Raw genomic sequence first — 22963 nt, forward strand, 5'->3', positions numbered from 1 at the left:
AAGTTCTGCATGTTTTTTTTTTTTAAGTTTTAATGAAATGAACTTTTAACCTTTGCTGCCACTTGCAAAGTATTTCAGTCCTGGCAGCTGGTGTAATAAAACATGACTAACAGGAAGTGCTGTGTAGCTCTGCAGGCTGTAATGTCTGTTAACAGATGAGGAGAAATTGCGGAGAGATGCTTGCCAAATCTTTTCCACACGCATGCAGGAGAAAGAATTGACCGATTGAATTAAGCACAGTTATTGAGATGGAGAGAAAAGCGATTAGTATTCAAACACCATGTAGTTCAATTGTATGAGAGGCGCAGAGTGAGTGACTGTGTGTGTACTAAGTGCAGCACGTTATCTGAGCGCTGAGCTGTAACAGTAAAAACACAGGAGCCGTTCTTACCTCCTGGGGCTCTTCTTACTCCTCTATCAGCCATTCACTTTCATCTCCACTCTCTCATCTTTTCATAAGCAACCTGCTCAATAATGGATTCATCATTTAATTTTGATGTCCCTCGTTTTTGTCATTTGCTCTCAAAAGCTTTCCATGTTTTTGCCGGTTTCAGAAAAGCAGAACTGTGTGGATGTGTGTATACAACGGGCTGCCTTGTAATTTGAACTATTTAGAAAAAGAGTGTGAAATAAATCTGTATGACTCAGCGGCTACTTTCATAACTCTGTCCCTTCCCTGCTCTCCGCAATCTTTTCACTTGGGATAAATAGGATGAATATTTTCGCTGTTAGTGGCCTTTATTACTCCCCTGACTCCTCTGACTCAGATTTCTTTGAAACTTTGGTATGACTGCACAGGAGCTAATAAATTATCCACAGCAATACCCCGACCATACAGGGATGAGTAATAATAACAAAAAGACAAAACTGCACTGACCTCAATCCAAAACCTCAAGTGACCCTTTTTTCTCAAACTATTGATCTAAATAGAAAAAGTGACTGCATATAATTGTACTGCACTAAATTCCCTCAAGCCCTCAGTAAGAGTCAATATTCACTGTTTGACTGACGTATGTGCTAACAGCCTCTTCGCATTCCCAGGGCATCAAATTCAGCAGCTTGGTCAGTGGGCGTTTGTGTTTGTGTCTATGATTCTGTCACAAAAGGCACTTTCTATATGGGACGTACCAGACTTTCAACTAACTCTGATATAGACCCATGACAATGAGTATAGACACAACTGTCTGAGTAGTACAGGAGGCAGGGATTTAACAAGCTCAGGACTTTCACCCAGGAGAATGGTGTTTGTGTCGTGTGTAAACATTACATTTTTTTGGTTTTGGATACATTACATAGTTAATGTCATATAATGTCATAGGAGTAGATTTTTTTTGGAGGGGGTGGGGGCACTTTCCCCTCATTCATTCGTTCCCCATTTAAACCGTAAGTTGATGCAGAAAAAAAACATTAAAAAATAATCAAAATACACAGTATTTATAGTTTAATCCTCAGAATTTTCTGGCTAAGGACCCCAAAAACACCCCAATTTTTATGTTAATGCGCAACCTACACCCTTAAACCTGTCCTAATCATTAAGTTTCTTTCATAAGTGGAATTACACAGCAAATATGTTTATATCAACCCAAACCGTTATCTTTTTTTGCCAATCCTAAACAAGTATTTTTGTTTGTTGCCTAAACCCAAAGTAGTTTTTGTGACGAAACCTACATTCATGTAGAAAATATGCACGAGTAGAAATTGAGACGCCATTGTTAGGAGTGAAAACGTCTTAGCTGCAACATTAACATAAAATTAATCTTTTCCCACTAATCCATCCATTTTGTGAAACCTCTTAAAGGATTAGTCCAACAATTTAGCATTGCACCCCTTTAACATTGTAAGACTTATGATGGAAAGCTTTTTTTAAAAAAAAAAATTAAGTTAAAAAAAATTGATGCAACAAAACAAAAATATCACCTTTTTCATTCCACGCTTTTTTTTTTTTTCGCCAAAACCTGCCACCTGAATAAACCACAATGTAACCTGACCGCCAACAGCTGGATCTGTGGTATTCTGGTATCAGTGGCTAAGGTAACCTGGGGCAGAGATTAGGGGCAGGCTACAGAGGTAACTGCTTTCTAACACCACATTTTTAGATGTTTTCAGTTTCAAACTTGTAGTCTTCAGACCCAACCCTACCTCGAGTGACATCACTTGAGGCAATTAAAGACCTTATGAACCTCCCCGCGGAGCCACAAAAGGCTACATACAACTTTATTTACATATGCAGTTGTAGGCTACTCTCCAAGACAGACTTTGATGTGCAAAATCAGTAGTGCTCTCCTTTAATCACACACCCACACACACATCTAATGCCAATGGTTCCCAACCTCAAAGAGGGTTATAAAATGATTTAAATAATGAAAACATTGATTATCTGATTTGTTTTTTCTTTGCCTCATTCTTGTGACTAGATTATTTAAGGCCCCTAAAAATTCCATAGATGGAAAAAAGCATCTCAGCCTTGACTCATTTATGATGAGGGGTCACAAGCCAAGGAGGTTGAGATTTTTTTTTTTTTATCTTGCATGCTGTCTGTATTGGCAGCAACTGCATTTCTATGAACTTTTAATACAGCAGTCAGTCCAAAGCAAACCATGCTTTCTTTCAAATGATGTAGTTCTACTCAGTATACCCGACTTCTGCATTTTTTTCTTAATTGTTTGACTTTCATATTCAGTCTGACAGCTGCAGTGGAAGTTCCTGAATCAATACTATGTAATTTATCTACATTTCCATTGAACAGTTTTATTTTTGTTTCTTTTTCTTTCAAAATTGAGCATTTCCACATTAAAATGTCTAAAAACAACTGTTACACATTTTCTTGAGTTGTGCACTATACATTGTCCCAGTTGTTTCCAACAATATTCAAACCTAGGAAAATCTGTAATGTCATAAAAGGTAACAGTGCATTTCCTTTAGTCTCTTATCAATGGCGTCATATTCCCTTTACACCCTCTAGCTGCTCTAAATTCAAAGGAAACATGGGACACACCGGATGATACATCAGTGGAAATCTTACATTGTCACAGAATGACATTCAGTAAGAATAATACAGCCTTTTTTCCTGACACACAGCATATTTTTTCATTAATTGTATTTTATTCTGCAACACATTAATCCAGTAGAGACCTAATTATTGACGTGATTACAATATGATCAAGCCAACTTGTGTTTTTAGGAATAGCGGTTCATGCCAGCCACAAAACTGATGTGTACAATAAGATTGTTTGAACAGACTTCCTCAAATTGATCTTCTATTGATTAATTGATTTTTTAAAAACAATTTAATATAGTCAGCAGGCTAGTTGCCAACAGCAGCGAGGGTATAGCCTGTGTGATGGCAGCAACAGAAAGTTTTGCTGATCCGTCGGGGAGTTGGAACAATCAGTGATCAGACCCCTGGGCACTCTGAGGGAAACAACGTTCAACATGCTGCTTATTACTAAGCTGTTTTCAATAGACTATGACTTGGACTCATCTTATGCTAATGGTAAGTTAGCAAGTTAACACCATTTTATTTCTTTGAAATGCCATAATATGAATATATGACTGAACTCAATGTGATTAAAACTTTACTACATTAACTATTGCAGGATTTCTGTCTAGGTCACACCAAATTGATTTTCATTGGCAAAGGTGGTTATTTAACCCTTTGAAACCTGGAGTGACAGCACTTTTCTGGTGTTGCTTTTAGATGCCTGTCACAAGAATTTAACCCTCAGCAAATTGATGCAGTTTCTTTTAAAAACATGGAGAAAAAGGCAATAAGGAGCTTGGTAAGAAATGTTTCACGGATTGCATGAAATTAGTAGATTTACAAAATTATTCTTAAAATGCCAGAGAAAATGTCTATACTTTTTAAAGCACTTTTTCCAAGTCTTGTTTGACTTGTTTGTTTTTTTAACTTTCTTTTTCATTTTCATTTTGTTTTTGTTTTGCTTTTTGTTTTGTAATCTTAAGGTAATTTTTACTGTTTTCAGTTGGGTTGTTTTTGGGTAATTTCTTCTTTCATTACTCATTGATTCTTCGCTTATTTTTTAAGAAACAAGCCAAATTGCTCAGGTTTCAAATGGTTAACAATGAAGACAACAACTCCCATGATCCCGTGCTACTTTACAACTTAATCAAAGTCTTTCATTTGCTATTGTTTTGGTTGAGAGACCCCTAGTGGTAGAAATTACAAATTATACCTTTATTATTCTCTCATGTATGAATGGATTTTCTGCGTGCTTCACCCACCCACCCGATGCCTGTTGATATTTGCCAAACCTTGACTATTTACTGTGTGTACATGTGTCAAAGATGGCAACCAATTCATTTACCTTTGCAAGACTTTCTTGGCAGTTTGTCATTTGTGTAGCCACCTCACAGCACTTGGCATTTACAACAAGTTCCTGTCTACATTCAAGCCTGTCTGGTTTACTTGTCTGCTAATGATTAGGTGGATGAACCAGACTTCATATTTTGCTACAAGATAACAAAAAAAACAAGTTCTGTAGTTATTGAGTGAAGTGGCTTAAAAGCGACATTATAACCTTGCACACACTCACACACAAACCTTTGCTTTCTAGAGTTTTTGACTTTTCTTTAAGTGCCAGAAGTGCTTCTTGCAATGTAGCTGTGCAATTCTTGGTTTAACTTAGACTGTCAGGTGTAGCTAATTAATTAGATGGTGGTCTCTCTGCGCTAATGGGCAACTATCAGGAAGTCAATGGCTTGAAAGTTTTCAGAGCCACTGCTGGATGGGAAAAACACAAAAACAGTAATTAAAAATCCTTGTTATTTCTACTGCAGAAGATAAAACCAAACGTTCCTCTTGTTTGGCTCCATTTGACTTTACTTTAAGAGAAAGAGCCGGAAAGAGCAGCAGAAAAGCTTTTAAGTTCTACATTTTCAAATGCGTAAAGGGACACCAATAGGTAAGGAGTAGAAAGACATGTTTGCATGAAACAGTTGATTGTACAAGGTTTGTTTGTGCTGTGCAGCTACGACAGAGAGAGACACTGCAACAGGGCGGAATAGAGAGCGAGAGAGGGAGGATTTCGAGTGCAGGAGAGAGGGATGTATGACAGAGAAATAGGTGCTAAATGCAGATTCTAATAATAATAATAATAATAAAATGGAAAACAGATGCATTGCCTTGCAGCTAAATCTGTTCAGCATGCACACAGACACACATATATGATGTCTGACAAAAGACCCCTGAGCTTCTTCATTTCCAACACCTGCTACCAACACCTTTGAATCAATACTGCCTTCACTCAGAGTGAATGTGCATGCATCCACAGCTGCATGTCCATGTGAGTGACTGCATTTCTGTGTTAGTGCTGCAATGACCTGTTTGCTCAGAAAATCCTATCAACAAATTTCATGTTTCTTACCGCGACTGAAGCACAGACTACATCTCTCTCTTCCTTTCTTCATATGCTGGCTCTTTCTGTTGTAAACGTGCCGGGATGTTTTTGTTTTTTGTCTTCGTCTCCCTCTCAGTTGCACGTTTGCGGATCTCTTAAGATTCCTGAAATATCACTTCCCCTAGCTCTCCTCTCTCTGTCACTGGAGCTGAAGAGTAAATTGGCACAGACTGAATCTCTCTCCCTCTCTCGTTCTCCCTCCAGCTAAAATGGAGATGAGGTGTGTTCTGCTGCAGCAGAGCTTCTGTCCCTCTCATCTCTCCTCCTCTCTTCCTATTGCCTGCCTCACTCTCTCCCTCTTACTCTTTTCCCTTTTTCACAAGCTGAAACCACTTGCGTTAGTTACAGTGTGTTATTTTTCTGGATGAGAAGTTTTTCTTTGGCTCCTGCTGGCATTTGAGGTTTCTGCCATCGTTTGCAGATTAAAGACCTGCTTACAATGCCGGGTCAGAGATTACAAATGTTACCAACAGGCAGGAGAGACACAGTTTAAGCTATGAAAGTTTATGTATCCCTGCATCAATGTGTCTTTGCAGTGGTGATTGTCTCTAAATTCATCCAGAGAGTGTGAAACTCTTTTCAGAGCTTTACATCTCTCCATAAAACTGCCTTGTTGAGCGATTTCATGTCTGTTAGGTCTCAGTGTGAAATTGTCTCCAAATCTTTGCAAACCACATAGCGCAGCATTTCAAATTTCAATTTTCTATTGTGTGGGTTGAAGTAATTTTGGGAGCTTAGACAACTACAAGATAAGGTTTAATGAGCCTTATTCCAATCTCATCTTGCCTAAAAGTCTATATCATTACACAAAAAAACAATAAAAAAAAAACCAGCCAGACAGATAAAGTAATTTAGCAGTTTGTACAGAATAGTAAGCAACAACAGATACAAAAGAGAGAACAATATAAAAAAGAAGCATTTGGGTGTAGTTGATGTGATTTGACTTTAGGTATTTAGTTATTTATTCTAATTCTCTTATTCCAACAGTCTCAGTGTTTTTTGATTCTGTAGTTTTGATATTTAATTTTAAAGAGCTCTCCTAACAGCTTCTGTATAATGCCACATTGACAGGTGGTGGTGATTTATGTATAAAGGAAAAGAAAAATGTTCACGATGTGTGCAGACATTGAGAGGATCTCAGATCTACTGCAGTATGCATATATTTTCAATAACTTGCTAGCTCTGTAAGGAATGACATACTCCATTACTTTGACTATATATTGAAAATAAGGGAAGGCAATACAGTTGGACTGTACTAGAGTAAAGATATAACTCCACTCGGTGGATCGCTCCAGGCTGCAGAAATACAGCAGTAACATGATAAATAGCATGCATGCAGCATAGCAAGTAATCCCCTGTGAGAATTAATTTGGCAGTAGAAGACAGTTCACAGTTTGTAGAAATATTGTATGTGAGGCAGGAGGACACTGAAGCAGAGGTTTGAACAAGGAGTTGTTAATTCAGAGACGCACGTGTGTGTGTTTTTGGTTGTTTTTTTTTAGAGTAAGTGCAACTTAAAAACCTAAAGCAGAGTGTCAGATTAGTGCAGTGAGATGTGATGGTGGGTGAGGTGGGCAGCTCATGCAGCATAACATGGCTGAAGTGTGTTTCACAGTGGTCCCTATGATCAGTCTGTAGTGAGTCCCCCGTTTTGCCTCCTGCTGCCTGACAGGTCTCAACACAGAATCAGTTGAGTCTGTAATTTTAAGCTTGATGCAGTCATTTTAACGCCTCTGTGCAGGCTACAGCGTGTTGTCCACCCATACGTCCATCCGTCTACCTGTCCATCTGTCTCCATCAGAGTTAATGTCTTAAGAACACCTCGAGGGGATTTCTTCAAATGTGGTAAAAACATCCACTTTGATTTAAAGTCCGTGTAAAGTGAGTTCAGAGATTTGTTTCAAAACACATTGTAAATATTGGAAACTGATTTTTGAAAACATGTTACAAGGACCCTTTACTATGTAGTAGTGAATTATGGAGTTAGACGGTTGACTGATTTTTTGGGCGGGTCTAAAACCATAGCTAGATGATGCACTGGAGCTATACTCTGCATAACCCCACCCCTGACTATGTAGCAATATAAAAGCGAGAAGCATCGTCCTGCGATTGGGCGTGGCCTCCACTCCTCCAGCAGACACGCTCCCAGCGTTTCAGATCAGAGAATACTGTGCATTTTTTCATGATTTTGAGACCTTCTTTTACATACTTGGTGATTTTTTTTTGGTCATTCAAATTTGGTAAAGTGTTTAATAACACATCTTTCTGTGATGTGACAAACTCAGAACACATTTTAATTATCACTTTATGCGGACTTTAAAGATGAAGTAATTAAGGTCACTGTGACTTCGCAAAAAATGTTTTTGGCTGTAACTCAAGAATTTATGCACATTTTATATCCCAAAGGTAAAGGGTCAACTTCACTGCAACATCATAATGATCTGAAAAAATACTTTTCTGGCCATTACTAATGTCATAACTCAGGAACAGAAGGGGAGACATCTGGTCAGATACAAAATTAGTGCCACTAAGATAAAATAGACAAGATAAAACAGATCAGATAATTTGAAGGACAGTAAAAATTCATAAATACATAAATAGGTGTTTAACAGCAGAGGTGCTCATGGACAGGGTGTGGGGGCAGAGGTTACTTTATTATGTGTCTGTTGAGGTTGGTCACAGCAGAGGGCAACAATGACCTTATGACCTAATGACCTTTATTCTGTGCCCCCCCCCCCCCCCCTCTCTCTCCCCTCTCCCCCCCTCTCTTTCTCTTTCCTTTTTTGCCATGATTGTCACTTGCTATTTACGACATCTATTGCTCGTCTGTCCGTCCTGGAAGAGGGATCCCTCACTATCCTCTACCGCTCTTCCTGAGGTTTCTTCCCTCTTTTTTTTCCCCCGTTACAGGGGTTCTTTTTGGGGAGTTTTTCCTTGGGTGATGTGAGGGTCTAAGGGCAGAGGGATGTCGTACACTGTAAAGCCCTCTGAGGCAAACCATGTTTTGTGATAATGGGCTATATAAATAAAACTGACTTGACTTGACTTGACCTTATGTACCCATTTTTTCTGGCTAGTGGGACCTTGAGTCTCCTTCCAGATGACAATAGCTGGAATGATGAATGAAGAGAGTGGGTGGGGTCATTATAAACCTGGGTTGCCTTTTTTGGTAGCTAACTAGCTCTTATCCTGCCGATTTCAACTTGGATTTCAATGTTGGATTACTATTTTTAACTGACGGGACTTGCCACAAAGTTTTGGTGTGTTTACCGCTGCTGCTTTGAGACGATGATGATGAAGACTGTGCCAGTTATGAAGGAGTTTTCTCAACCTGAAGACAGTCGACAGTGCATTTAGGTTTAATTTGATGTACAACCGATGTATCGGATCAGTGGTTGGATTTAAATGATGTGATTCAACTCAAGATGTAATGGTGCGTTACAGGAGGGGACTTGCTAGCAGTATCAATGAGCTCAACTGTAATCGATTTATAGTTTTGAAAAAAGTGGAACTGGGTCCTCAATAGAACCGGGTTTTGATCCCCATCCCTACAGTCATCAGTGTTATTTCCAACTACAGCCAGCAGCTCCATCCAACAAAAAAGTCCTAAAATCCTTCTTTTTTTTATGTGAACATGAACAATTCAGTTAACAAAAAATAAATGCACATAAAAAGCACAAAGATGCTGCAAAAGAAACAAAGATAGCCTACAGAATAGATGTTTGATCAGCTAGGTATTCCACTTTGTTTTGTTGCTGGGGAAATGCCTGTCATTTCTGCCACTCAGTCCACCGGCGTTTTATCTCCATCCAAAGCCAACAAACCACACCAATGATCCAAACTAAATAAGATGACTCCAATGTTCGATCAATTTGATCCGTACCTGGAAACACAAATAGCCAACTGTTTGCTGTCATGTTTCAACTTTATGCAACAGTAACATTTCAATGTTATGTTTGCAGCTTGTTTTCGCTGCCCCCAAGTGGCCAAAAAAATCTGTCATTGCAGATTTAAAGTAAATTCCTTCTCTCTCCCTTTCTCCCTCTCTTACTTGCTCTCTGATGCTACATCAGTTGTCCCCATGTGTCATCTGTTGCAATTAGGATGCTTGTGGAAAGAATCCTGGAATCAAAATTAACCACATTATTACCTATGTTTTATTCAAACAAAGCAAAGCTATTTTGAATAAATCTGTTCATTCAGTGCCTCTTCTTGCCTGTATTACTGCAGGGCACCACTCCTAAAGTTGTACTCAAATGCAAGAAATCGATCATGAATTTTGGTGCATGCACAACGCTCTACATGTAATGACTGAACTGTTTTATCAGAGCACATGTCTCCCTGCATTGGCAGCATATATAAAAAGATACATTCTGGACTTAGTGGAGTGTAATGTGTATATGTCAAATCACATCTTTAAATCATCAGACATGAATACAAATGTCTATTTTATGAGATAATGAGATCTTGCCAGTCAGAACCATTAAAATGTACAGGCTGTTACAGTGCAGTCCTAAAGCTTTCAGCAGCAATAATATCACAAGTGTTTTGGATTGGTTCTTTCTAGAGGGTATCTGAAGATTGCAATAAAACCTCAAATGTGCATAAATACTAAATTATTTTTATTACCTCAACCACCCTTTTTGCTCAGCTCAACTCTATTGATTGCTGCCAAAGGATTCAAAAACTATGCAATAAAATACAAAAATCACTGAAAGTTTGATTTGATGTGTGCTTTAAACATTATTAAACATTCAGTCAGACTAAAAGGACGTGACATCCAGAGTCTTTATTGGGTCAAACGATGCTGGAAACTGCCAGAAACTTGCATGAGGACATGCATTTTTTATTTTAGCACTAAGAGAGCTTATTAAATGAGGCGCATGTGATGCGTCGAGGGAGGTGTATAGAAACGAAGCCTCTGGTCAGTGATGAAAAATACAGCCCTGTGCTGATGTTGAATCACACAACCTTTGATCAGTTTCTGTATATGAATACATTAACTTAATTTTATACAAAGGTGTGCAGTATGTGGCCATGATTGTGCGCTCATGTATTTTTACTTGAGACTAGAAGATGAGGCAAATCAGCCCAAACTTAGGGGAGTCCGGGGCAGGCTCCCCTTAGCTAAGGGCATTAGTTTCTTTTCGACATTTAGGGGGGCATACATGAAGTTTGGGGTTTGGGGGTCCTCTGCAAAACAACTTTGAGCCTTAAATACTTATTTTCCTGCATTCTTGTTTTGTGTTTTTCTGCATCAATTTGTGCCTTTGCTGCATCTGTTTACTGTGTAAATATTATAAATTCTGTTAAAATAAAGGTCCTCTGCTACTTTCATGTTTTTATTGGTGGAAACAAATGCAGGTGCTCTAAATACTGAGGGGAACGTGTCCCTTGCATCAACCGCTGAAATCTGCACCTATGGCTAAATGCTCTTTTTTTCAAGCAATGTGAGATAAAATAACAAAATCTGTACATCATCTTGGAAAAAACATGATAGTTTCCAAGAAAAAAAAACATCCCATGGATCCTTTTTAGATTAAATTTTTCTCCAACTGTCTTCATCATTCTGAAACCATAACACAACAAATATTGACTAAATTGACTCCTGCTACCTAAAAGAATCAAAAACTGAAGCAAACAAAAAAAGTTAGTATTTTAAGTTTGCAACATTAGCAAGGTAGGACTGAGGGGTAAACAACATTACAAATCTTGAAACTTACTTTTTTGATACTGTGCTCGACTAGAGTTAACAGAATGAATGTTTAGCTGACAAATCTGCTACATTTAAATCCACAACAACCTGAGCTGCTCTAAATGCAAATCAAGGATCCCCAACAATGCCGAGTAAATTTGGTCGTCAATACTCTGAATGGAATATTAGGCCAAAAGAAAAACATATACACATTTATATTCACTTTCTATAGGGAATTAGCATGAACAACGTGGGCATATGTTATTATCTGAATGACACAAAGTTGAAGGTATTTGAAAAACCTGTCAGGGCTGGAGCCCCCTCATACCTCCCACACGCCCTACTCTGCCTCTGCTGAGTTGGGACAAGTGTATCTACAGTGAAGCCCTCTTCTGATACTTGCATTGTAAAGCACTCTTGATACTTCTTTATCCAGCAAAATGTTGGAATGACAGTTTAATTTGTAGACATTGCATACTTCACAACTGTGATGTCCTGAGACCTGTTATGATTTTGAAGTGCCTATGTTCCATGGTATAGGATTCACCTTTCGCTTTTATGATCATTGACCTTTCGCTAATGGGAAAAAAATACTCATCCCCGTCATTTTTCTTGTTATTGTAGTTCATATTTACAGAGAGTAGCGGCGGAGAAGATTGTGTGTATTTGAGTGGGTGTGTGGTAACTGAAAATCAGGCAGAGTGGCTGTGAAAGAGCGAGAAAAAAAAGAGGATAGAGAGCGGCTACTGCAGAATATACTGTAGGAAGAAAGAGCAAACTAATAGAGACTGAGCAGAAAGAACAGAGAAGTTAGTTAACTTAAAAGTATGAAGCATTTTTGCTGCTTGTGGGTTTATTATTATGTATTTATGTGTATTTGTGTGTGTGTATATGTGTGTGTGAAACAGTTTGACTTGGCTCTCTAATGGCTTTCCCCTTCATTTGCTTGATTCATTCAGGAGCCAACACACAAAAGCACACACACCCACATGCCCTGCTGACTGAAAGGCAGCAAGGATAAGTGGAAGCTCGCTGAAAGGAAGGGAGAGAGAGGAGGTCGCCATAGCAACACTGGGGGGTTGTCGCTTTTATTGGAGAAAGAAAATCAGCTCTGCCTTATCCTCCTATCTCACTCTCCTCTCTCAATTCTCCTTTCTCTGTATCACCTTTTTCTTTTTTTCCTCCGCGTGTTCATTTTGTTTTCCACGAGCTGACGTCAACTGCCTGGGACATCGACAGGATATGAAAATTCAAGTCACGTCTGGTGTTTAATTCTTTTCTTGTTAGCGCTTTCATTTTGCAACGTGGCTGAACAGTATCATGTATGATGCTGTTGTTAAAATCTGTTTTAAAATATTTCTACTGAATAAGGAACGTGTTTTTGTCGTAGTCTATCGGGAGTGTCTCATAGTGTAAGAATAAAAAGTAAAATTAAAGTAGTTGTTCCTCATCCTTGCTGCAGTAGTGACACAGAGACTGACAGTGTTCTGAACCCACGTGACAAATGTGCCTTCAGTGAGTCAAGGTCCTAAATCACAATCACTGATATTATTAGCAAATCGACTCTTTGTTCCCAGCACATCTGAACAGAAGCAAGCCTATCTGTCAAGTTTAGGAATGTGACTCATATATCAGAAAAAGCTTACATGCACACACACAGTTGGTGTGCAAAATTCTGCCACACTATGCACGATAGCGCATAACGGCACATGACAGGTTGCATGTGAAAATGTTGAAAATGTGACATGTGAATGTGTAGCACAGCATGTCTTCCCTGTCACAGCACGCTGCATGAATTCTGTTCACACGTGGACCAGCTGGATCTGGGAACACTCAAGGACTCACGGACAGCCCTCCCACAGCACAACAGCTGAACGTGTGTGTCTGTGTCTGTGAGTTTGCGAGAGTGTGTGCACATAGAAACATGTCAGAGAGAAAATGATTGAGAATTTGCTGCCATGGTGACAAGCTCAGCAGTATCTAATGGCAAGGGGCTGTTGCGAAGCCTGCCCATGGCAGGGAGGGGAGGGTGGACGATGGGAGAGCGCAGAGGGACAGAGACAGATAGAGGGATCTGAACACTGAATGCTGCTCACAGTTTGCACAGTGTTCACTTTTTTTTTTATAACAGAGTGACATCAAACTGTAGTGTGAAGTGTTTTTGTTGTTGTTTGTTTTTACATTCTTCCAGACTAAAGCAGAAATCAAAAACACTATTTAATGCGTTTTACACCTTAAAGGTATAGTTCACCCCACAAGTGTTGGAGATAGCAGTCGTAGAGGTGTTTACTCAAATACTATGGAACTAGTTGGTATTTGGCTTGTGATGCTCAAAGTGCCCAAACAATACATTTAAAAACTCAACAGCAAGGTCTCTTTCCAGAAATCATGACCGCTTACTCAAGATAATACACAGACCTTGCTGTGATCAGTTTCATATGGGAACTATTTTCTTTGTACCAAACTACACCCCCCAACCGTATTACAGCGCGAAAGAAAGCGTGCATCTACTCACTGACGAGAAGCTCATGCTCTTGCAGCGCAATTGTAAACATTCATGGCGTCTTCCTTAGCTACACTGTACATCAGCTAGCCAGGCTCATCTTAACACCGTTTGTATGTTTACCTACAAAAAGCAATGCACATGTAATCTAGAGCAAATAATGAGTGTATAATCCACGTAACTAGAAAGGCTGCAATCACATGACCAATGCGCTGATGAGAGTAAAGAAGGGAGTAGTCAGCCTAAGCAGGAGAGTTTGGGTGACAAATGGGTCAAAAGTGCAGGCCTTTTACCCACGAGACTGGTTTTGAATAGTATTAAACCAAGTGAATTTTGAGCTATTTTGAGGTATGTCATCACCACTTTTACTAAACCTACCCAATGTAACTTTTACTTAAGTATGTATTGTCATTCATCAAGAGCAAATTCATTAGATATCACATAAACTGTTGTGAGAGGATATGCTGAGTTAGCTCAGTCTTTTCGGCCGAAATGAGTTTCCTCCGTAGGGTGGCTGGGCTCTCCCTTAGAGATAGGGTGAGAAGCTCGGTCATCCAGGAGGAGCTCGGAGTAGAGCCGCTGCTCCTCCGCCTTTGAGAAGAGCCAGATGAGGTGGCTCGGGCATCTAATTAGGATGCCTCCAGGACGCCTCCCTGGTGAGGTGTTCAGGGCACGTCCCACCGGTAGGAGGCCCCGGGGAAGACCCAGGACACGCTGGAGAGACTACGTCTCTCAGCTGGCCTGGGAACGCCTCGGGGTCCCCCGGGAAGAGCTGGATGAAGTGGCCGGGGAGAGGGAAGTCTGGGTTTCCCTGCTTAGGCTGCTGCCCCCGCGACCCGACCCCGGATAAGCGGAAGAAAATGGATGGATGGATGGATAGCTCAGTCTTGCTCCCCTTCCCTTTTTGGGATGCTGGGAGGACCAGTAGCTGAGTGCCATATAGTTTCATTATATTGAAGAGAAGGACATCATCTCTACAACCAATATCTCCAACACTCTGCAACTCACACCAAAACAATCTAGATTGATAGATAGCACAACTGGTAAGAGGAAAAATATTTATTTTTGATTTGGGGGTGAACTGTCCTTTTAAATGTGCACTACATCTCTGAGGAAATTTGCAGGCTCAAGAATAATTGTGTGCGCATGCACACACACAAACACACACACAAGCACACACACACACTGTAGACAGCGACTGCCAACTAAACAACTTAATCAAACCCGCTCCCCTGCTGGGACACACCTGAACATAGAAATTAATGTAAAGTAATTAGAGCCTCACCATTATCATGTAGTGTGTCATTTTATACAGCTGGAGAGGTGGGTTTATTTCAGTGGCGTCATATTGTCTCTCCATCATAGTCGACAACACAAAGATCAATATTAAATGATCATTTTCCTGTGTCATATTTCGATTAACTAACACAGTTTGTTTGTGTGTGCGTGTGTGTGTGTGTGTGTGTGTACAGCGTGGGAGATGGTAACAGGTCTGTATTTACATAGTCGGTCCTCTGTGCATGGTGGTTGCCATGGTGAAAGAGTTTGGTTTTGTGGTTCAGTCAGTTCAATGTAATTAATCTCTACAGTAAAAAAAAAAAAGAATGGGATCTGATGTTTCAGAGGTTAACGCTTGTCTTGCTCTCAGTGTACATGAACGTTTTGTCTAACTGAAAGAGAAGATGCCAATACTGGTGCAGAAACTAAACTGTATCAGAAAGAAATAGTCTCTCATTGTTTGACCATGTTACTCAAAATAGACCACAATGGACTGTACGTGGCTTATTGACTCTCTCTGGTGGTGAGATTTGGTAGTGTTTCGGTCTGCCCATGTTCTCATAAAACAATCATACACATACTATATGTATTCTTATCTTCATTATTTTAAATATTGGCCAGACATTTACTTCATTACATTCTCCATCCAAATGTATTCAAATCACATCTGCTGACATAAAAAGGAAAACCCTGGGGGGACATTTCAAAGAGCCCACATATGAAAACTACAGTCCTACTATATAATATAAAAAGAAAAATCTTCTTAAAATCAACCTATTATACATTGCCATTTTGAGTTATGATGCAACAGCGAGGCAAACACACAGAACAATGGCAATGTATAGACTCCAAGGGCTGAATGAACTGCAGTATGCTGAAACTCTCATGCAATAGGTTGGCATTTTTCTCACTGTGTTTATCATGTAGTTTAGCGCTGAGCTGTTGTTAGCAGGGATAATACTTAGCTGCTGACACTCAAATTATATTTAGAGTGAAAAGCAATTGAAAGCAAGGACTGGCTGAGGTGATTATGTGTTTATTGGAAATGGCATTTCATGGCAATGTGTGAAAACCTGTAGTGTAGCAATCCACAAAGCAGACACTGGCTCAGTGTTGATGGTATGTTTTTTTTTTTTTGTTATCCCAGCAGTGTGGATCTGGGGCTGACAATGTCGGTTGGTCCAGACTGAAATATCTCTACAGCTATCGAATTGATTGCCATGAATTTAAGGACCAATATTCAAGGTGTCCAGAGGATTAATTCTAATGATGGTGGATTCCCATGACTTTTTTAGTGCTACCATAAAGCAAATCAGTCATCCAGTTGTTTTTCTGAAGCACCACCATTGAGTTGACACTTTTGGTTTTTAAGTGAAACATCCTGATGGATGCCAAACATCAGCATGTTAGCATCTTTACTGTGAGCATGTTCGCTTGCTGACATGAGCATTTAACTCAGAAAGCAGTGCCATTTCTTAATACTGCCTCACAGATCTGCAAGCATGGCAGTTGACTCTTAATTTCTAGCCTTTATCGCAATACAAAAATAGTAATGTGATTCACTTTTCTGTGGGTTTTTTATTGGTTCTCATGCACTCTTCATACACAGGCTATGCCTATGAAAAGCATTCCACCAGAATTTGTATACAACCCATGTAATCAGTAATAACCCATGTAATCAGGGAGGCTGCGATCATGTGACTAATGTGCTAACTGTTAAGATGTCACTATTCTAAAGACCAAAAATCTGTGTAAGCAGGCAGGTTGGAGTGGTCAATGGATCAAAAAAAAAAAAAACACAGGACTTACCCTCAGGAGACCACTGTTTGTGTCCTGTCTGAACTCAAATAAAGAGTTATTTTAAAGTACGTCATTTCATTTTTAAAACCTAATCGACATAACTTCACTTTTGTAAACCTAGTCTACAAAACTTAAAATTTAGTATGTTATGTTAAGTACATACCTTGGATCTAGAATAAGCATATGATTGGAAGGTTGCTATTTGAAATTGTGCCCTGGTTGGAATACGTAAAAAAAAAAAACACTCTACCCATCCACGTTGAGGGAGGAGGTGTACATTAAAAGTACAGTTACCTGTAATTCCCGTGCTCCCAGGTGTGATGTAACATTGAAGGTGAAGCAGGTTACTGCTGGACCTTGTCAACATTGCCTAAATGCTTCATATGTGAACCGTCAACTCAATCTTTGTGCACTATACATATTTACAAAATTAATATGTGTTTTGTTTTATAAACACAGTATTGTGCAGTAGTAAAAAAACTAATTTTCTATATCAACTACTACAGTGAATACCAATGTATCTATGTGAACAGAACTTACAGTGACAGACAACTGAGTATTTGGAATGACAATATGTTTACATCCTTTTGTAATCACTGTTGAAATTCTATATAGTCCATTTAAAAAAATGGTGGTCAGGGTGCCCCCATAAGCCCCTAGTTGCCCCTGTTATCTTGGCTTTTGAACTTCCTTCCAATGTCAAATAATTCACCTCCATATGAACGTAAAAAAATAAGAAAAGCATATCAGATTTTACTTTATGCAGATGATTGATAGTTATTCATGTTTCTATTCCATGCCTAACATTACTTAGATACATAAATGTGTTTTTATTTATAAAGCACATTTTCTGTTTTTTTTTTAAATCTTACAATCAAACATTTTAAAATTTGTCTGTTTTTATTTAAACTACTTCATGATACAAATAACACACACATATTACTTCTCAGAGATTAATATGTGGGTTTTTAATGTATCAACCTCTTTAGAGTGAGTGTGTCTCATTTAATGAATTAATGAAAACTGGCGTTCACATACTGTTTATTAATTTATTCTATCTTTTTCATTGGAGCATGCAAGACAGCTTTGAGCATAAAACATGATCAGTCAGTGTATTTTAATGATTTAGAGATATCGCAAAGGCAGTGTAAAACTGATTTTACGACTCACATTGCATTACAGTCACATATCACCTGGGCTACATTCAAGGACAGGAAAGGACTAAAGGCCTCTTTCCACTGCAATGTGATGGCAATGCAGTTTATTTCAGGTGACAGACAAACAGAGATAACTACTATTAAACCATGTCCAAGGGTGTTAAAGCATGCAGCAGAGAACTTAAGGACAACTTAGTAAACATCACTATCAAACAACTTATGTAAACGGAAAATGCTGCAACCCAAATTATGCTGTGTAAGAAATATTTAGGTTACTTAAGAATATTAGAAATATTTCATGGACCAGTGATGTGCTCACAACATAGAAACACTTGGTGGAAATATCTGTAAAGAAAGTATATACTTTGAATCTGTCGATGTGTCCTGCACTTTTTAGCCACAAAAAATAACCTTGAAAATATCTACTTAAATCGAATCATATCATTATCAAAAGGCACTTGAAGGTTATCAGTGCTTTTCGTAAATCCAATGCAACACTGGTCTTGACCAAACAAATGACGGCGTTTGACTTTTGGGTTTTGCTGTAAAGGCAAACTACATCAAACGTATTCATAAAGATAACGCAGATATGAGGGGAACCCAGGAGTATAAAAGAGTCCACTGGTCTCCAGATCGTTGTACAGAAGCACCATGGGCAAGCTACTCATCTGCGTTGGTAAGCTGAGCTCCATGCTAAAAAAATAGATTCTCATTAACTACTGAACCTCCTCTGCTTCACCCTCTCTAATTCTGTCTCCTCTCTCTGCAGGACTGGCTCTCCTGCTGCACGTGCAGCTAGGTAATTACATCCTTCATCTATTCAGTGTTGATGTGATTTCAGTAAACACATTTAGGTTGGTAACCTGATGTAAGAGCACTTCTTCCATATGTTGCAGGATCATCCTACATCCTCTCCTGTTATTTCACTAACTGGGGACAGTACCGTCCTGGAGCAGGTAAGTATTTCCCCACCAACGTTGACCCATGTCTCTGTGACCACCTCATCTATGCCTTTGCTGGAATGGACGGCAACATGATCAAGACCTACGAGTGGGACGATGAGAAACTCTATGGACAGTTTCAGGCCCTGAAGAACGAGTTAGTACACACAAATGCTTATAGTAATAGTACTAATACTCCAGCATACCTGAAAACACACATTAATAGGTATAGGCATGCATTAACACAGATGAGATGCAAGTGGTTAAAGTAATGTATTTGCTGGTTGTAGCAACAAGAATCTGAAGACTCTGCTGGCCATTGGAGGATGGAACTTTGGTACTGCCAAGTAAGTCGTAATGAAGTGAAGATCACTACTCTTACCAAGAGGGACTTGTAGCACAGGTAGAAGTCCTTTGACTGTCTTCCTGTCTCCAGGTTCACCGCTATGGTTTCCTCTGCTGCCAATCGTCAGACCTTCATCAACAGCGTGATTAAGTTCCTGCGTCAGTACGAGTTTGATGGTCTGGATATCGACTGGGAGTACCCTGGCTCTCGTGGCTCCCCACCTCAGGATAAGGAGCGCTACACCATCCTGGTTCAGGTCAGTCATAATGCTTTTCAATTTCTGGCTATAGAAGAATTCAGGTTGTAGGTGAAACTAGACAAGTCAGCATTACTGTGGTTGTACACTGTATGTAGGATTTAACTTTTTAAAGGTCTTGTGTGAGATTTAGTGGCATCTAGCAGTGAGGTTGAAGATTGCAACCAACTGAAACTTCCCCTGTGTGAGATGCAAAAGTGCAAATGACCAAACCAAAACGGTTTTTGGTTTGTCTATTCTGGGCCACATGGTGGCCACACGGCACACTCTGAGGAAGAGGACCCGTTCCATTATGTAGGTATAAATGGTTCATTCTAAGGACACTGTATGGACTTTGGTCAAGAAATCTGCCCAGGCTTTATATTAAGATCATATTTTGAAAATATAATTATTGAATGCTGTTAAAACAAACGTTGTTAAACCAACTCAGGAATACAACAGCTATAACTGTTTCTTCCCTCACCCAACTGTAGGAGTTGATGAGCGCCTTTGAGGAGGAGGGCAAGAAGACCAACCGTCCCCGTCTGATGCTGACTGCTGCTGTCTCTGCTGGAAAGGGAACTATCGACTCTGGATACCAGATTGCCGCCATTGGAGCGTAAGCCATTGAGCAAACGTGCAAACATTACATACCCTCACCTTCGTTGTATAGAAGACCATCATTACTACACATTAATGTTCTTGTCTTGTTTGCCAGTGTGCTGGACTACTTCCATGTCATGACCTACGACTTCCATGGTTCTTGGGAGCACAACGTTGGAGAGAACAGCCCTCTGTACAAGGGCCCCGCTGACCAGGGAGCCATGATCTACTTCAATGTGGTGAGTGACGCCTCCTGCCAAAAAAACATCATTTTAAATTGTAGGACAGATGCTCATGCCTCGCTCATTTGTAGGACTATGCCATGAACTACTGGAAGAGCAATGGTGCCCCAGCTGAGAAGCTGCTGGTTGGTTTCCCTACCTACGGTCACACCTTCCGCCTGGCTTCCTCTAACACTGCTGTGGGAGCCCCCGCCAGTGGACCTGGACCTGCTGGACCCTTCACCCGTCAGGCTGGCTTCTGGGCTTACTATGAGGTTTGTGCTTCCTTTTCAGAGTCTTTCCATGCATATACTATAAGATAGGACAACATACTGTATGCACACGCACAACATACAACATATTGTTTGCACATGTATTGTGTAGATTCCTAACATGTAATCTCTCCCTCCCTTCAGATCTGCACTTTCCTGAAGCAAGGAGCCACTCAGGCTTGGGATGCCCCCCAGGACGTGCCATATGCCTACAACCAGCAGACCTGGGTTGGATATGACAACGTGAAGAGTTTCAACATCAAGGTATGAAGTTGTATTTCATTATTTTAATTCCTTTCACATAGTTTTATGTCTTAAAGTTATTTAACACTTGGTTTCACCTCTTATCCACTCTACAGATTGATTGGTTGAAGCAGAGCGGTTTCGGTGGAGCCATGGTTTGGAGTTTGGATCTGGATGACTTCAGCGGCACTTTCTGCGGTCAGGGAAAATACCCCCTGATCAGCACCATTAAGAGAGGACTGGGAACTGGAACTAGTACGTATGAAACAGATACTCACACATACACATATTCAGGCTGTTTCCATCCTTCCATCCAATTCTTTAATTTCTCTCCCCAGCCTGCTCTAACCGTAATGTCCCCCTGCCTCCTGTGACACCAACCCGGCACGCTAACCCACCAACAGGTGGTGGCAAAATCCCTGATGGCCACCACCCTGATGGTGGCAGCACAGTATCTGGCTTCTGTGCTGGCAAGGCTAACGGAGTCTACCCTGACCCAACCAACAAGAACCACTTCTACGAGTGTAACCAGGGACAAACCTACGTCCAGCACTGTGCTGCCGGCCTGGTGTTCGATGACAGCTGCAAGTGCTGCAACTGGGCTTAAATAATCCACAGTTGAACTTTATACTGGTTGTCCTAACAGTAAGAGCTGGGTCAACAATCATGTAACATAAGACCATCCAACTAAGGCCCATTCAAGAACAGCTTTGTAACATCTGTCAATGTTCTAACCTAAATGAATATCACATTTAAAGCAACTTCAGATCTCTGAACGTTTTTTTTGTGTGTGTGTGTGTGTGTGTATCTTGTGTCAATCAAGAAAAATCATTCAACACAAATCACTAAAGCAAAATGAAGATCATCAAACATGGGTAACAAGAAACTTTATTCATCTGCTCAATCCTGTTTCGCAGAGTACTACATCTACAAAGTGGACAGTGTATATAACAATTAAAGATGAACAGTAATGGTTACTTCAGATTAAACCAGGACAGTTCAGCATCAAAACAATGAAAAATATAGTAGCAGTATGACAAAGACAACAACCGCAGTTACAATGAGTACATACCGTCATTACAACATATTCACACACCACTACAGCAGAATCAATCTTAACCAATCTTAATGACTGATATAAATTTTCAGCATAAATACTGTCTCATATCTTGTCCTTACTTTATTACTCTGTTGCTTCATCAATTGAAATATGAAATTAAACAAGAAGGAGGATCAAACAGCACCATCTTTTAAAACACAGACTTTACAAAATAAAGGACATAGCTACCAAAATGTCACCCACTGTGGACTCCCATTTTTGAGTTTGGCCATCACTCTGGCACTCCTTGCCTGAGAAAAGACAGACTACAAACGTGGTCTTTTCGGACACAAAACAGAGAGCTTCAAAAATTGGTCTTGAGACCAGGACCAGTCCCGAGTACTACAACTCTTATGACAGGAATACAAGACGTAGTGTAGTTTGTAGTGTTGTTTGTATAGATGATGACTAGGTGGAGCCAATGAGGAAACAGAAGAGGATCCTTTTTGCACATGGCAGGATTTGTACTATCAGCAGAAAGGTTTTACAGAAAACTACAATAACCACCTACTGTGGCTGAACTTGAAGCATTTCAATCTTTAAGTCACAGACATTTGGTGCCATAAGGTATGTTAACGATGAGGTAGATGTCCTGACACCCATAGAACAAGAAATACATTAAAAAACTGAACCATCATAGCATGTGGTTAAGTGACCCCTTAACTTCACTTGTAGCATCAGCACTTTGAGGAGGTATCACCAAAAGAAACAGTCTGCTTTTTCATGAGTACATGATTATACTGTATTTGGGTGTTTAGCTTTTAAATAAATCATTGAAAAGACATGTATAAGCACACTCAAAGGATATGAAAGCCTTTAGCTGTGTGCAACATGTACTGCGTGTTCCTTCTTAATAACTGACATAATCATAATAAATGGTAAATGGAACTGCACTTGTATAGAGCTTTTCTAGTCATTCAACCACTCAAAGCGCTTTAACACTACAAGTCACATTCATACACACAGTCACACTCCGTCGGTTGAAGCTACTGGTCAAGGTGTGACTCAGTTATTGAAACAGACACAGTCAGACTCCAACGGAACAGCCATCAGGAGCATTTTGGTGTTCAGTATCTTGCCAAAGAATACTTCAGTATGCTGACTGGAGGAGCGAGGGGTCGACCTGCTCTACCTCAGTGAATAACGACTCGTA

General features: G+C 39.9%; 2 protein-coding genes across 2 annotated transcripts in view; one reads left to right on the forward strand and one right to left on the reverse strand.

Moving 5' to 3' along the window:
• Positions 1-5634, reverse strand: part of lrrn2 (leucine rich repeat neuronal 2) — a 15932-nt gene extending 10298 nt beyond the window's left edge. The window contains exon 1 of the mRNA XM_042496621.1: positions 5385-5634. The gene's annotated coding sequence lies outside the window, so the exon portion shown is untranslated. The remainder of the gene's footprint in view (positions 1-5384) is intronic.
• Positions 5635-18501: 12867 nt separating this feature from the next.
• Positions 18502-21318, forward strand: LOC121950243 (acidic mammalian chitinase-like). Its single transcript, XM_042496187.1, has 11 exons — positions 18502-18526; positions 18620-18649; positions 18747-18948; positions 19082-19138; positions 19228-19393; positions 19867-19991; positions 20091-20214; positions 20289-20471; positions 20613-20732; positions 20828-20966; positions 21050-21318. Exons 1-11 carry the CDS (start codon positions 18502-18504, stop codon positions 21316-21318), a joined length of 1440 nt encoding a protein of 479 aa, XP_042352121.1.
• The last annotated feature ends 1645 nt before the right edge of the window (positions 21319-22963 follow it).

The sequence above is a fragment of the Plectropomus leopardus genome, chromosome 2 (assembly GCF_008729295.1).
Source record: "Plectropomus leopardus isolate mb chromosome 2, YSFRI_Pleo_2.0, whole genome shotgun sequence".
Classification (NCBI taxonomy): domain Eukaryota; kingdom Metazoa; phylum Chordata; class Actinopteri; order Perciformes; family Serranidae; genus Plectropomus; species Plectropomus leopardus.

Excerpts from the sequence above, each read along its gene's own strand:
- LOC121950243 (XM_042496187.1), top strand. The coding sequence starts at position 18,502 with ATGGGCAAGCTACTCATCTGCGTTG. Across the intron at positions 18,949-19,081 it reads TTTCAGGCCCTGAAGAACGA|CAACAAGAATCTGAAGACTC; the intron begins GTTAGTACACAC and ends TGCTGGTTGTAG. Across the intron at positions 20,215-20,288 it reads CCATGATCTACTTCAATGTG|GACTATGCCATGAACTACTG; the intron begins GTGAGTGACGCC and ends GCTCATTTGTAG.